The sequence below is a fragment of the Danio rerio genome, chromosome 23 (assembly GCF_049306965.1).
Source record: "Danio rerio strain Tuebingen ecotype United States chromosome 23, GRCz12tu, whole genome shotgun sequence".
In the NCBI taxonomy this organism is placed as follows: Eukaryota; Metazoa; Chordata; class Actinopteri; order Cypriniformes; family Danionidae; genus Danio; species Danio rerio.
Genome location: NC_133198.1, coordinates 10,662,953 through 10,677,743, shown reverse-complemented (window position 1 = coordinate 10,677,743; position 14,791 = coordinate 10,662,953). Strand labels below are relative to the sequence as shown.

The 14,791-nt window shown below is 37.6% G+C and overlaps 1 protein-coding gene and 1 long non-coding RNA gene across 17 annotated transcripts in view; one reads left to right on the top strand and one right to left on the bottom strand.

The window, feature by feature from the left end:
• The window catches only part of tns2a (tensin 2a), a 111,697-nt gene that overhangs the window by 20,158 nt on the left and 76,748 nt on the right, over window positions 1–14,791 (bottom strand). For all 16 annotated transcript variants that reach the window (XM_009296676.5, XM_073939847.1, XM_073939849.1 and 13 more), the window contains 12 exons: window positions 13,505–13,554; window positions 11,363–11,546; window positions 7,419–7,469; window positions 7,178–7,300; window positions 4,948–5,012; window positions 4,706–4,789; window positions 4,517–4,629; window positions 4,226–4,286; window positions 1,939–2,014; window positions 1,689–1,818; window positions 1,124–1,189; window positions 845–961 (listed from right to left, as the gene is read on the bottom strand). In XM_009296676.5, the coding sequence (XP_009294951.1) occupies window positions 845–961; window positions 1,124–1,189; window positions 1,689–1,818; window positions 1,939–2,014; window positions 4,226–4,286; window positions 4,517–4,629; window positions 4,706–4,789; window positions 4,948–5,012; window positions 7,178–7,300; window positions 7,419–7,469; window positions 11,363–11,546; window positions 13,505–13,554 (1,120 nt within the window). The remainder of the gene's footprint in view (window positions 1–844; window positions 962–1,123; window positions 1,190–1,688; window positions 1,819–1,938; window positions 2,015–4,225; window positions 4,287–4,516; window positions 4,630–4,705; window positions 4,790–4,947; window positions 5,013–7,177; window positions 7,301–7,418; window positions 7,470–11,362; window positions 11,547–13,504; window positions 13,555–14,791) is intronic.
• The window catches only part of LOC137490614 (uncharacterized), a 159,280-nt gene that overhangs the window by 73,320 nt on the left and 71,169 nt on the right, over window positions 1–14,791 (top strand). The gene's annotated exons all lie outside the window — the stretch shown is intronic.

Below are 14,791 nucleotides of genomic sequence, written 5' to 3'. Positions count from 1 at the left end.
GATGAACGGATCAAATCTTTTTCCAACTCTAAATGCATACAATTGACTTTTGTCTTTCATGTGATGAACGAAGGACGCAAATCAAATACTCAAGAGATGAACGGATCAAATCTTTTTCCGGCTCTAAAGGCATATAATTGGCTTCTGTCTTTCATGTGATAAACGATACTTGAAAGAAGACTCGAAAAAGCAACTATTTTTCTACTCCACCAGCACAAATGTGCACACGCGCAAATGAAACAAATCACTCCCTGAGAGGACTCCTCCCTGAGTCAGACAAAAGATTTGCTTAAAATGAACGAATCGATCAAGAACGACCCATCACTACTAATTAACTGTTTATTATTAGTTAGCAAGCTAGAAGTTAGGTTTAGGTTTTGGGTAGGATTAGCGAAGCAGAATAAGATCATACTTTATAACTACTAATGAACTTTTAATATTGAAATAACAGACGGGTAATAAGCCAGTGGTTAATAGCATAAGTTCTGAACTAAACTAAAGTGTTACCATGCTTTCTACCTTATTGCTTTTTAAAAATGTAATTTAATAAAATGCTGGCTGAATTTGTAGCAGCTATTACTCATTTTCCCATGATTTCTCAGAAACCGTTCTTGTATTCTGATTCTGGAGTATTTCAACAGTTCTACTGCTTAGTAATTGTGTTGAGCTAACTGGTTTACATGAGATTATTAGTCTTTTGCAAAAGTAAAACTTTTATAGACAATTTCATGCTGAACAAATGCATATATTTATTTTAAAAAGCCAAATGTATTATAAAACAGTACGTTCCCTCTGAATGCTTGCATAAATACCAGTGTGTGGTTGTATGAATGAATAGTAGTACCCTCTAGGCTGTCCTGATGCCTCTGATTGAAGTTCTCATATGAGTCCCAGCGCACCACTGGATCATTTGTGTTATAGTCCACACTGACAGCTGGATCATTCCTTTGGCTCACTCTCCCTGAATAAAACACACACACATAATGTGGCCCTGTCATTTTAATGGAAATTCTGCACATTAGCTCAAGGAAGAAAACTATTTGTCAAACAATGTCATGGTCCCTGAAAGAGAAATTAAAAGGTTAGTAAGATCATCTGCAGTTTGAGCAAAGTTTTACATTACCTTTAATTTTCTCAGGCCCAGATGAAAACACAAACTCCACTATGGCATCAGGGGGAAATTTGTCATCTACAAGAAACAATAGGAACTGAGAGTGTTCATCATTGCAATAATATTTTTCATTAATAATGGGCTTTGTCAATTCTTAATAATATATTTAATAACCTTTCCAAATGAAACACTATGTAAAAACATTTCTGATTATAATGGAGATTCATATGTAGAAATTTCCCAGAGTTTTACAAGCAGTTGAAGCTGCCTCCTATTCTCATATGTAAGCCCATAGAGAATCCATTATCACATGAAAATCTGTATCGCATCTCAATTATGCAGCTGCGTTGCGCAGGTGCTACCCAGTGGGAATGAGGGCAATAATTTACAGCTCAGCTAAAAGAACACAGACCACCGAAATAAAAAAAAAAATAGACATCATAAAAAACCAAGCTCAGCTGATATCCCGAGGCCATTTCTGCTCAAGGCAGTCAGAACTGGACAGGCAGCTCTGGTTTTATTGCGAAAATATACGAGCTTGGCATCTGACTTCTGGCTTGTTCCACCAGGAATGTACCTGAACAAGCTTCATCCAGTTCCCCTTTGCCGAACCAGAGCTGAGCTGCATGAACGGTGCATGTATGAAACTGCAGTCGAAACACTGAGTCTCTCTCAGCAGACTCCACTCGCCTGTGATAACACTTCACCTACAGGACAGACGGAAAGAGAGACCATAAAAATGAAAGACAGCGAGATTAGAGTGATGGAAATGTCTATGTTTTTGACAGTTGTAATATGTCAGGGTCAGAAAAAACAGGCCTGCATACCATGATGTCTCCTTTCAGGAGCAATGCAGGCTCAATAGTAATGATCAGCCGCCTGCTCGCAGAGCCCTGCAGATCACTATAAAAACACAGAAAACAAAGAAATAAATTAATTTTTGTCATTTCTTGAAGACAAAATGAAAATATACATCGACCTTTAGTACAAAAGGTTGTTGCTAGGCATATTGTAGATGGTTTTACCTGGTCTCCATGAATTACACTTGCTATGTTACTACTGAATTCTTCAAACATATAACAATGTGTTCTTTTGAGTTGGTTTCAGCAATTCAAAACAGCTCATCAAACAGAACTTATGGGGTAGTTTATGGTAACTCCTAAACACATTTGAACTACCTTTGGTCCTTGACGATTATGCAATCGGTGACATGCAATTTCTTCCCTCCAATTCATTTATCATGAATTCCAGAGGGGCCAGACAAGACAACAACAACTCTATCCACATGAATACACTGGACAGTTGAGTAGCAGAGCTGGTACAGATGTATCCGCACCTGTACGATCTCTCACAGAGAAATTTTAAAGACTCTGAGGGGTCACACACCAGATGAGAAGCCCACCTCACTCACCATATTTTTTCGATGAGTTTGCGCACTCTGGTCGCGGTAACACTTCTCGCAAAGGCTGTTTTGCAGATGTTTAAGAAGCTATTCTCTCTCAACATTGTAACTAGGGGTATATGCGAGCAGTTACACATTTACAACTCTGCCCCCTGTATCACTCAATCTTTGTAAACTTCTTTTTGGCCTCAAACAAAAAATAACTTTTTGTTGTTAGAACATTCTGGATATTTATAGGGTTTTCCGGGATGTTGGTACGAGATTATGGGTGGTTGTGAATAAAGGTATCAGGTAGTGACTCTGGGGGCAGTGTTTGTGCATAAAGGCACTTCATGAAACTGATTCAAATACTTCTGAGACAAGTGAATACAACAAGTGAGTGTTTACAACAGAGGTGTGAACCTACACTGGTCTCACGGTTCGGTTTGGTTACAATTATCATGTCATCGATTCGGTTCTATTTGATATCTCTGTGCATCAAGGTGCGTTGGCGATGCTTTCTATACACAGTTTTATATTTGTTGGGGCTATAACAAGCTGTCAGTATAAACACACACACATAGACACACAGCACCAAGCAAGCGACACACAGAATCACACTCTCTCTCATTCACACACATAAACACACACAAATGTGCTTGCTCGCTCAGGAGCGATATTGTTAAACCACCTGCTCCTATTCAAATTACACCGAGTTACCGACCGCTCCCGCGCTTTATTCGGAAATTTATTTTCGCAACACAAGAAATCTGGAACAGCCACGGGAATGCAGACCTCTATCCATCGCTGTAACAGCCGAGAGGAGAGGAAAAGTCACACCAGCAGGTCAAATGCGTCACAGTGAAAGAGAGAAATGGAGTTTATTTTCATTCTCTCAATTGCAGTGAAACAGGGGCTTCTGCTGTAAGTGTCAGTAAGAGACTGTCTAGCAAACACACACGCAATGAATTTGTGCAAAGTTTCTTGGAGCGTTGTAAATACTGTGTTTATCTTTATGAATAAAGTTGTTGCATGTCCGCCGGTTCCGCCTTTGAATGAGCGAGTTTTAACTACTTGTACATTAAGATAGCGTTTAGAAAAAACAAACCACCGGCAAAAAACTCGACACAAAGGAACAAAAAACTCTGCTGCCAGAGCAACACAAACAGCACGCACATGTATAAATGCATGATTTAGCGCAAGGCATGCACCATGGGTCACATCAATCTCTTGAAGCAGAATTATAAACCAGCCTTCATTTGTAATAACAATTACATTTATTCATTTAGCAGATGCTTTTATCCAAAGCAACTTACAAATGAGAAATAAAGCAGCAACTCAAATCATCAGAGAATAGCAATATATTGATGTCATGAACAGTATTAGCTAGTTTAAGTTTTTTCATTAGTTTTTGTTTTATAGCAAAGTGTATAGGAAAGTGTGCCTCCTACAGGTGGTTTGACAAATCCACTCACCTGTGTGATGCAATCAGATTTGAACAATGTTTTTCCAGAAATATGGAATGTTTATAAGTATGTAAATGTTTAGTGCAAAACAATAGGGAGCGCTATTAATGGATAATAACTTAAGTATTGACTAAGTCAAATAAAAACCTTCACATACCAAAATGTCTGTGATAATTAGGACTATTAGTATTAAGCATCAAAAAAAAAAATTATGCTTGCCCAAGCAAATACCTCTATGCTTTTAATAATGAGAAAACGTTCACTCACTATATGCCAGAAGTATAGACAAGCTGCATGGACTGATAGATCTTCAGGAAAGGGAAGAAACCTGTCAAGAGAGTGAAGAAAAAGGCGAGACATGAAGGAGGAATTGGCTAAAACCCTCTGAGTGTCACTCCTCCACCACAAAATATTAAAAACAAACATGAAATGTGTGTGAATGTGAAGGAGGTTTCACTTAAGGAATGACAATACTCTCAAAAAGACATGTATGAGCTCAAGGGCTTATTCACTGTATGAATGATGTCAGGCAGTGATGTCATGAAAACATTCACTCACCATCATCTTCCTGGAAGTTGGGGATGGTAGGAATGAGGACCTGGTGGAGGAAGAGAGGACTGCTGTTCATTTTGATAGACCCTGAGAGAAGCCCTCCAAAGTACTGGATATACCTGCAGAGAGATATTGATGCAAAATAAAGTATTTCAAAAGCACAAAGGTTGGTGATGAACAAACAAAAACTTGTACCTGTTCTGAGAGGGCTGGAGAGAGGACGCTACTTTATCTTCACAAAACTTCCTCATGGCCAACGTGCTGAGCGCCTGATCTGCCCTGTGTGCACAAATGCATTGAAGACAGAGGAAATACAGATCAGAGACAAGTGGTTTTGTTCAAGACAAATTTGTCACTAATTGAAACTACATGACACAGAGCATTCATTATGATACACACAGTCTGTAATTCGACCAATGTGGAGAAGATGAACGTACCCCGCTGATATCTTGCTGTAATGCATATAGGCAGCAATGATTACACCGGTCTTTCCTTTGTTGCCCTGAAAAACAATAAATAACAATGAATACATGTATATAATTGATGTAACTAATGTTTAAAAATAAACTAATCAATCTGTTTTTTTTGCACTCAGATTGTTAAGTTTTGAACCTGCTTGTACGGTCTGTCAATTTGAGCAATAAGTACGTTGAAGGATCAACACAAATTTAAGAATGTCTTTTGGCAATTTGCTTTATTAGCATCAAGCTTGATGATCATCATCCGAAATAGCAGCTTGAACTTCAGTCGAAGAATATTTTCTAGACACATTTCATTGTTTTTTAATTAAATAGTAAATTCACTGATAAAATTGGCACCTTTAAGGTCTGTTTACCTTTTAAAATCAACTTCATCATCTTCACTGCCTGATAGATAAACAATATAAAGTGGGTCTCAGAATGTACAAGAAGCGCTGCATTAAATCACATTTTCCCCCGGCATGTCATTAAAATATGAACATTTGTTTTACTCCAGTATTTTCAATTGAGTTTCTGCACTAACCTGCTATTGCTGATGGGCGCTTGCATGTAAACGGCTTTCCATCTCGTTTTACACTTGAACAACTAAATGAATGTTTAAGTCTATTTAACGGATTATATTTTAATTACATTACAACATCAATGCTGTGAAGGAATTGAAAAAAGTCAACTTAACCGATAACCGAAACCGAAGTTTATCTGTATGGGAAAAAACACTAGCTGTGCATAAACCCTAAAGCATAGGTCTCAAAGTCAATTCCTGGAGGGCTGAAGTTCTGCACAGTTTTGCTCCAACCCTGATCAAACACAGCTGGTCCATCTAATGAAGGTGTTCTTGACTCTTTTGAACACCTCGGTTATTTGAATCAGTTGTGTTTGATTAGGTTTGGAGCAAAGCTGTGCAGAGCTGCGGCCCTCCAGGAATTGACTTTGAGACGTATGCCCTATAGCAGAAATGCCTAAAGTTGGCCCATGGTTACCTTTGATTTGGCCCGCCATGCCATCTGAGAATGGTTTAGAGATACACTTGTCATTTCCAGTAGTTGTTAAGCTACAAAAAAACTATGTGAAATGAAATGTTTCAATGTAAATAGTTTACATTAAAATTAATCAGATTTAATTTAGTAAATAGGACGCATAAAGGACAATGCAGAGACTTTGGTGAGCAAATCATTGCAAAGGCAGTTCTGGTTAACTAGTGTGTTCAGCATTGAACTCCACTGTGTAATACATGTGATTGTTTATGTTTTTATTGAAATAACTTATCATTTAAAAAGTTGTACTGCATTAGTTAATATGGGTACAAATATTTTGAAATGAATTAGGAATTAGCCATGGCAATTTTAATGTAAAATAATTTGATGTAATTATCTTCGGCCCACTGCTAATAATGTCTTTTGGCCTTTCATACGAAAAGGTTTGGGCCCCCCTGCCCTATAGGAATCTATATAATCAATGTGAAATTATCACATGTGAGCTTTTAATACACAATTTTTTTTCAAGTTTAGAAGTAATCACTTGATGGACAGTGCTTCTTTTGTCCATGTAATTCTTAAAACATATTTAACACCGGCTTTGCAATCTTCAAGACTTTTGAATCCAGATGAATATCATAAAAAAATTGGTATGTATCGGTCTTTCAGTATTTTCCCTAATCCTGCATGAACTAAATGCTTTAGAAATCAGACATGCTTTCCCCCAAACCCTATTTCCTTTTATTCAATCATGAAATTGAAAATATAATTAATATGACTAACCTATTTAACCTACAAGATGGTACACCGTCATCTCATCCCTGAGGGCATCAGCTCATACTCCATTGGGTTTGGATCAGTAATCATTTTAAAGCTCTGCTTGTTTACAAACCTCTGATTGCTCTCAATTATTTGATTGAATTGCTTTAGTAAATGTTCATGTGATCAAATGTCAGTCACAAAAGCCAGCTTCTCTCTGTCTACTGACTTACCACATGATCATTAAGGAGAAAAACACCAAAACAAGGTATTCATACGTCACCAAATCACTTTACAGATTTGCAAAACTGCGGTTGCCTTTCAAATATTCTTTTCATTTATGAAGCTTACACTGAAGACTTTCCATTTGTGACTAGATCACTGAAAACATATGGCAGTACTAGACAAAAACAAGTGACCCTGACATGAACTGTCCAAAGACTGTGACCTCTGACCTTACAGTGCAGAACGACCACATGCTGGGGGTCAGAGTTCAGCCAGTTCTCCATGGCTTTGCACATGGCACAGATCTTATCCAGCGGAGGAGAGTGCATATCTGGCCAGCCGAAGTCATGAACCTGACAGCGAGAAAGACAGACTTTCTTAATCTTGGGTGGTGTAATCAGGTCTTTAAAAGTTCAACCGCAAAGCAACCAGCAACATAAACAAACAGAATAGTAAAAACCGAGCCCCTACCTTTGGGTTTAAGCGGGTGATGTCATGCCTTCGCTCAGACAGATTTAATAACTGCGGAAAGAAAAAACAATAATGAGACTGCCTCTATTGCATTTACTTTATCTATGTTTTGTCCTTCCAGTCACACTGATCTGTTATTGTCCAGCGGAAATAGAGTATTTTTAAGACACTTGTCCATGTGGATGAAATTAAAGATGCTTAAAGTGCCTAACATGTGCTACAGACTTCGTGCTGCTAAAGACAAATGTTACATTGTACAATCTTCATATTTATTTTAACAAAGACAGCAATACATGATGACCAAACCAAACATGAAATAGTGTTTGAGTGCAATCTCGATGAATGTAATTGTTAAACATTTCTGCTAAAAAAAAAGCGATGCGCCAGAGAGATGGCATGATCAATTTATTAAAGAAGTTGTTCACTTCCAGCTGATGGTCATAATTGACCTTCACAGTGATGTTTTTCCAATTAGTGTATGGAAGTCAATGTTTGGATACCAACATTTTTAGAAATATCCTTTGTGTGTGTGTGTGTGTGTGTGTGTGTGTGTGTGTGTGTGTGTGTGTGTGTGTTTGTGTGTGTGTGATTTTAGCAATTTCCCTACAAATTAGTTAGTTGGATCTAAGACCTATTGAAAATGAAAATGGCAGAATGAGCCAGATCAGGAATAGTCAACGTCAGTCCTGGAGGGCCTTTGTCCTGCAGAGTTTTGCTCCAACTTTAAGAAAACACACCTGAACAAGCATATCTATGTCTTTAAGATCTCTAGAAAGCTACTAGCCGGTGTTTTTGCACAAAATTTGAGCAAAACTCTGCATGATAATGACCGTCCAGGACAGAAATTGATCACCCTTGATCTAGATCAGCGTTTCTCAACCACATTCCTGGGGGACCACCAGCTCTGCACATTGTCCATGTGTCTCCAGCCAAATGCACCTGATTCAGATCATCAGCTCATTAGCGTGAGACTGGAAAACCTGCAATGGGTTTGACAGACAAAGGAGACATCCAAAACATGCAGTGTTAGTGGTCCTCCAGGAATGTGGTTGAGAAACACTGATTTAGATTAATGTGTATCAAGGGTGACCAATACTGCTTATAGAGTGCTAATCTCTTGCTGATTTTAGCTCCAACCAGAATTTTTAATGCAGAGTTTACAATGCACAATTTTAGCTCTGGTTTTCACCCATCAACAAGTTTTGTGAAATTTCAAATGCCTGAAACCAATGGGAAATCAGTTAATCTTTATGCACGAGATAGTCACGCAGTGTGAATTATTCAAGACTGTGAGAATGACTGTGAAATAGCTGGCATGCTAAATATCTGGACCGGTCAGTGATTTAAAATTCTGCTGTGTAAAAAATGTTCTGAATGAAAAACACATCACATTGACCAACAGCCAATGAGAAAGTAAGATTCAGGACAGCAGGGAGTTTGGGGAGGAGTTATTGACAGGAACACAAATTTGGTTGTAAGAGGCTCATTATCTGTTTTATTTGGACCCAGGAAATCAAACAAAGTTTGAAAAAACTGTAACTTTAGCCTTACGCAACCGGGTACTATCAAAGTCCCTTTAAGGCAAGTCATTTCACTTGGCGGCCATCTTTGAACCACCTCTCCGGCAGTATGCCCGGGAATTCTGTTGGAATGGGAAAACATCAAATTCTCCAAACCTGCTTGCCAAGCTTTCAATTAAATTCCATATTACGAATAACCAATAAAATTAAACAACAACTATTTCTATTTCATTACATTTCTAAATGTTCGTACCACACAAAATCTGCAGAAACTCACGTTTGGTCTGAACCCCTCCCCTAGAGAATTGTCATTCTATAGCGATCTCTGATTGGCTCTTGTATTAGAAGGCGGGGCTTCATTCGCCATATTGACTGTTACACTTTTCCCCATTCAAAAGTATACGAGTGACATGTCTTGTATATTCTATAGTCTTTGGTACTATTTCCAGTCTGCACGAGCATTTTTATCCATTCTTATGTGTGTTTGGTTGTGAAATGTATTTTGCAAGCCAGGTAGAGTTGTCAGCGATTCCTCCTACAGTAAAGTCATGAGTAGGGCTGCATGATTAATCGAAAAAAGATCACGATCATGGTTCGACCCTACATATGATCTTAAGTCAGCTTTTGTACGATTCAGCCAATTATATTTTCAAGGTCAGAAGAGAAGCTTAAAGCCGGTGGTCTCAACTGGCGTTAAAAGTGTCACATACTTTATTTATAAAGTATAATTCACCAAGAAATGGCATTTCTGTCTAAATGTAATGAATTCGCGGCCGCAAAATCACACTTGAGCTGACCGCATCCGCAAGCTGTTTGTTTACTACCCAGAACACACCAATGACGCCTTCTTTAGTGAATAGAACCTGCATAGGCTTTGATTAACAGGTAATAAAGTTGTAAATAATGTTCAGTTTGTTGCAATCGTTTGAGAGCCGTGCTGTAGTATGATTTGCATGTGTGTTAGGGTTTTTTTTTTCTCAGAGTAATGGCAGCCATGAGCCGCACTCAGATATGAAAGTGAAGCCGGCGCATTCATCATATAAATGATCATAACGCATTTTAGAGTTATGATTACAACAAGCATTTGATAGGTTTTTTTCTTTCATAGCTAACACACAGTGTTGTGCATGAAAATAAATGTTTACTGTGACCGTATATCTACCCTAGCCTATATAATGTTGAATATAATGCAAGGAATCTGATAATGACAAATGTCTCATTTTACCCGTGAAAACAAATGGTCTAATAATGTTGTTAATGACAAATGACAAGCACATGTCTCAAACATAATAATTCAGCTTTATAATTATGAATAGTTGTATTCTGATATCATCATTTTACTGTGAAGTAAAAACCAGAACATGTTTAAAGCCTATTTAAGTCCACCATAATGACAAAAATGTAGCATTTTCAGCAAAAGTATACCTACTGTACACATAGGCCAAACAATATTATTGTTGTTTCACCATATGTTTGAGATTTAACAATAGTAATAGCTTACTAATATTAGCCTTTATTTTACATCTATAGAATCGTGGGAAAATCGTGATCTTGAAAAATGCAGCCATTGGCTCGTTTCTCTGTCAGTCAAACTTCTGGGAAGAAGGAAGTAGCTTCTGACTGAGCAGTGACTGAGAAATGCAGACGCCCAAATCACTCGGCTTTGTTTAGATTTTAGTAACTATAACTTTGACTTTTTATTCAATTTTTCTGGTCTCGTTTTATCTGTAACACTGTAAGCTATAAACGGCGTTTTCACGTGTGAGTACCATGGTAAAACGGTGTAAACAAAAGGTCTCCGGCAAAAATGGTGACATAAACAAATGAATAACCATCCATAATTCAACACTATTGTGTTGGTGGACTAAATGTGTTCGATGGGATGTTTTTCTGTGGACTCTTACCTTTCAAAATAAACTGTAATGTACAATGTATGTGCAATGAATGTGTGTTGCTATTACATGATATGTACGCCATATCTAATAAGAATTTCTGCAAAACTTACACAAATTTAGCAAATACATTCTTTATAAGTTTCCACTGAAAAACAATTAGCTGCAATGGGTGCTTAGGGGATGTAGCTTTAAACTGATGTAGAGTTTTTCAAGACTACTCTTGTGCTTTTTGAATCTTGTTATCTATTCATAAACATTGACATGTGGAAAAAACAGCACCTACTGTAAGTGCGACCTCATTGGAGTGCTGTGGAAGGGGTTAAGTAAAAAAAATTGTGATTCACATTTTAGCCAGATTCGTGCAGCCCTAGTCAAGAGTGTGTAATGTACTGTCACCGACCGACTGTACAAGATGAAAACAACTGCGATTCGACAGCTTTGAAAATCATGCAATGTCAACTCTGCATGAAGTGAACTGTGCCGATTGGGATTTGGTTCAGGTGTGTCTAATACGCTCTGGGTGACGTACCAGAAACTTGTCTTGGTGTTTGGACTTGAGCATGGCTGCCACCTCTCTGAGGTTGAGGCGGTAGCGCTGTTCCTCCAGCAGAGGAGGAAAGAAGACTGAGATGATCCTCTCTGTGATGTATGTGAGGTCGAAATCATAGTGTCTCTCCATCACTCTGTCCATCACCCGATCCACACTGAAGCTCCTGAGAGAGAGAGAGAAGTCAAATGACTTAACACTAGAACTATTGAGGCATCTTTTTAACCATTTTTAAACTTTGTAATTCAATAGCTTTATTAAAATTTACTAAAAATCCTAATACTTTGACTGAACTAAATTAATTGAGTAAACTCGTAGCCTTAATTTAATGGAGTCTCCCAAAACTTGCATATTTAAGTTTATTTAACTTGCCGGTTTTGTAGACTATATTTAAATTGTTCAGTTCACCAAACTTAGTGCTAAGTAATATAATTATAATTAGCCATTTATTAACATTATGATGAATAATTATACCTGAAGCCATTTGTTTTCTGATTTAAAAGAAGACCTTGCACTTAAAAGGTTGCACATATTAGAAATTTACAGTCAAGGCTACATTTGTGAAAATGACCTATTTTTTCAAAGGATTAATTATTATATTATTTTGAGCTCACTACAATAGAAATCTTAAGTTTATGCATTTTCATGGTGCATAAGTTAAATTAACCCATATTTTTAAGCGAAAGGACCAAAATGCTCAATTTTAAGTTATGTTTACTCAACTTTACTTAATTGTTTAAGTAAAGACGACATTAGGGTTTACAGTGTAGAGCCCATATAATTATAGTAGCCTAACTTATTCTAATTGTGTGTACATTTTATTTTAATATTGTCATTTTAATTGATTGACAAACACAAGGGTTCTTCTTAGTATTCTTACCCTGTATGTCCATAAACTGAATGAATACATCCGCTACTTTGTCTTATGCGTTTGACTATGCGAGCCTCTGTTGCCTAGCAAACAAAAACATAACTTTCTGATAGCAAAAACATCTCTTGACTTCAGTGATGTCTTTACACATTCAAAAACAACATTTTCACAGCAGTAAAAACAATGCTGCTCTCCCGCACGCTGGAACAAATGAGGTGTGTACATTCTGGGGTGGTCTAATAACTTGTACACAATTATAGCCTATATTACAAAAAACATGGTAATTTTAGGGTAATAACTTTATAAAATATGAAGCTTAATTCTAAGACCTTAATAGAAGCTTTGAAAGTAAATATAACATGACAAATTTTACAGTTTTATTCATTACTTCATTAATTTTTTCTTTGGCTTAGTCCATTATATATTAGGGGTCGCCACAGCAGAATGACCCGCCAACTTACAGTATCCAGCACATTTTACGCAGCGGATGCCCTTCCAGCTGCAACCCATCTCTAGTAAACATCCATACACAAATCATCATCATTTACATTCATACACTACCCAATTCACCTATACCGCATGTCTTTGAACTTGTGGGAAACCAGAGGACCCAGAGGAAACCCTCGCGAACGCAGGGAGAACATTGAAACTCCACACAAAAACACCAACTGAACCAGTCGAGGCTCGAACCAGTGACCTTTTGGCTGTGAGGCGACAGCACTACCTACTGAACCACCGCGTCACCCTATACAATCTCATAATCTTATTTAATCGGTCAGAATGACCACTATGGCCATTCTAGTAGTTATAGAATTCTGGTGCTTCAAAATTAAAACCTACAACAATTTCAACCATGATTTCATTAATCTTTAAGATATTTACAATATATTTTGAAACACAGAAATTGGTCTGTATGATCCAGTAAATGTTATTATATTGGATGTCTGGAGTTTATTCTGAGACTAGTGTTTGACTGGACACAGCTGAGCTAAACTAACCATGCTCCCTGACACATATTATCTCTCTGCTTTTCACCACACTGAGGCCAAAAGGGATTTTTGACTTTTCACATCAAATCCGAAGGGAATAAAGCCCTGCTGAGATGAGCTAACTCATCTGAGGTAAGTAGAGATTAGCAGAGGAAATAAAGTCTCAGAGCTCGAGCATGCTGAACCGCTCCTGCAGCGTTCGCTGATCTTCATGCTTTGAGATTTGATGCTTTAAAAGCTTTCGTCCTTCCCTGCCAAACGTACCTCGGGAGAGTGTTCCTCTGTTTGGTGTAGGTCAGAGACTTGGTTGAGCCCTGGAAAAACGACAAAGTAAGATTATAACATTGTGTTTGGACACAGTAAACTTTTGTCTAGATGACTCTGTGTGTGTTTTGTTTATTGATTTTTGTTCTTAATTTCGGTTCTGCTGTTAAGGAGATGCATGTGTGTGATGTGTAAACAGATAAAGGCCACTGTAAGAACTGAAGCACTGTCTGAGGCCCAACAGCAAAATGAAGAACAGAAGTCATTGAGGAGACAATAGAGTATAACAGTTCTGATTTAACTGTGCATTTGAGCCAGAAACAGAAAAAGGGTCACTGAAGGTTTACATCCATCTCTGGGACAATAAAATAGTGTCTCAATGACATCTGATGTCATAGCAGAAGACTCAAGTGAAATAAAAATCAAATATCATAAAATATAATCTCAAGCAGTTTTCTAAATTAAGAACTGTGCTGTGTTCATCATTAATTAAAACTAAATATGAAGAGTTCAGATGCAAATGCTTCTAAGTGGTTTCTAAAAATCTTTTTTTTTTAAGTGTATGTTCATTCAGTTATTTCATTTTTATAGCCAGGAGTAGGTTCTTTTTGTTGCGTTTATGGTGAAATGACTGAATATGAGCATAGGAGGCTGAGTAAAATGCAAATGCTCATTTAAGAACAGTTCAGATGATATGTACAGTATACTGTAAAAAATGCTGGCTTCGACGTCGTTCCGTCATGTTGACCAAACACAAACTGATCAAGTTAACTTAATCGTTTTTTATACATTTAAGTGGTTTGAACTAGGGCTTTCAAAATTAGTGCGTTAATGCACACAAATATTTGAAATATTTAACGCATAAAAAAAATGAACACAGTTTTTCTTATTTCCTGTTGTGGCCGACTTGTGTTTAACGTGCAAAGAAATATGCATAAGACCAAGGACGTGCTCTTAGAAGGAAAGTTTCAGTATAAAACAATTAATATCGCATCATCAGGTTATCCAGCGTTTCCTCCAGAGTTTCATGCAATTTCTGGTGTTTCATTTTTAATCTTTAGACTTTAACTGCTGTTCAGCAGTTAACCTTTATTCTGCAACATATTGTTCATGCCCCGTGACAACTATTGGATAAAAAAATAAGAACTAACGCCTGTTTCACACCGCAAGCGTCAGCGGCGCGTGAGCAGCGCGTGAGCAGAGCGTGAGCAGCGTATATGTCGAGCAGTAGCAGCACGCAGGCGTTTGCCTTTCACACCAGCTGCGTCTGCAGCGCGCAGCTCTTCG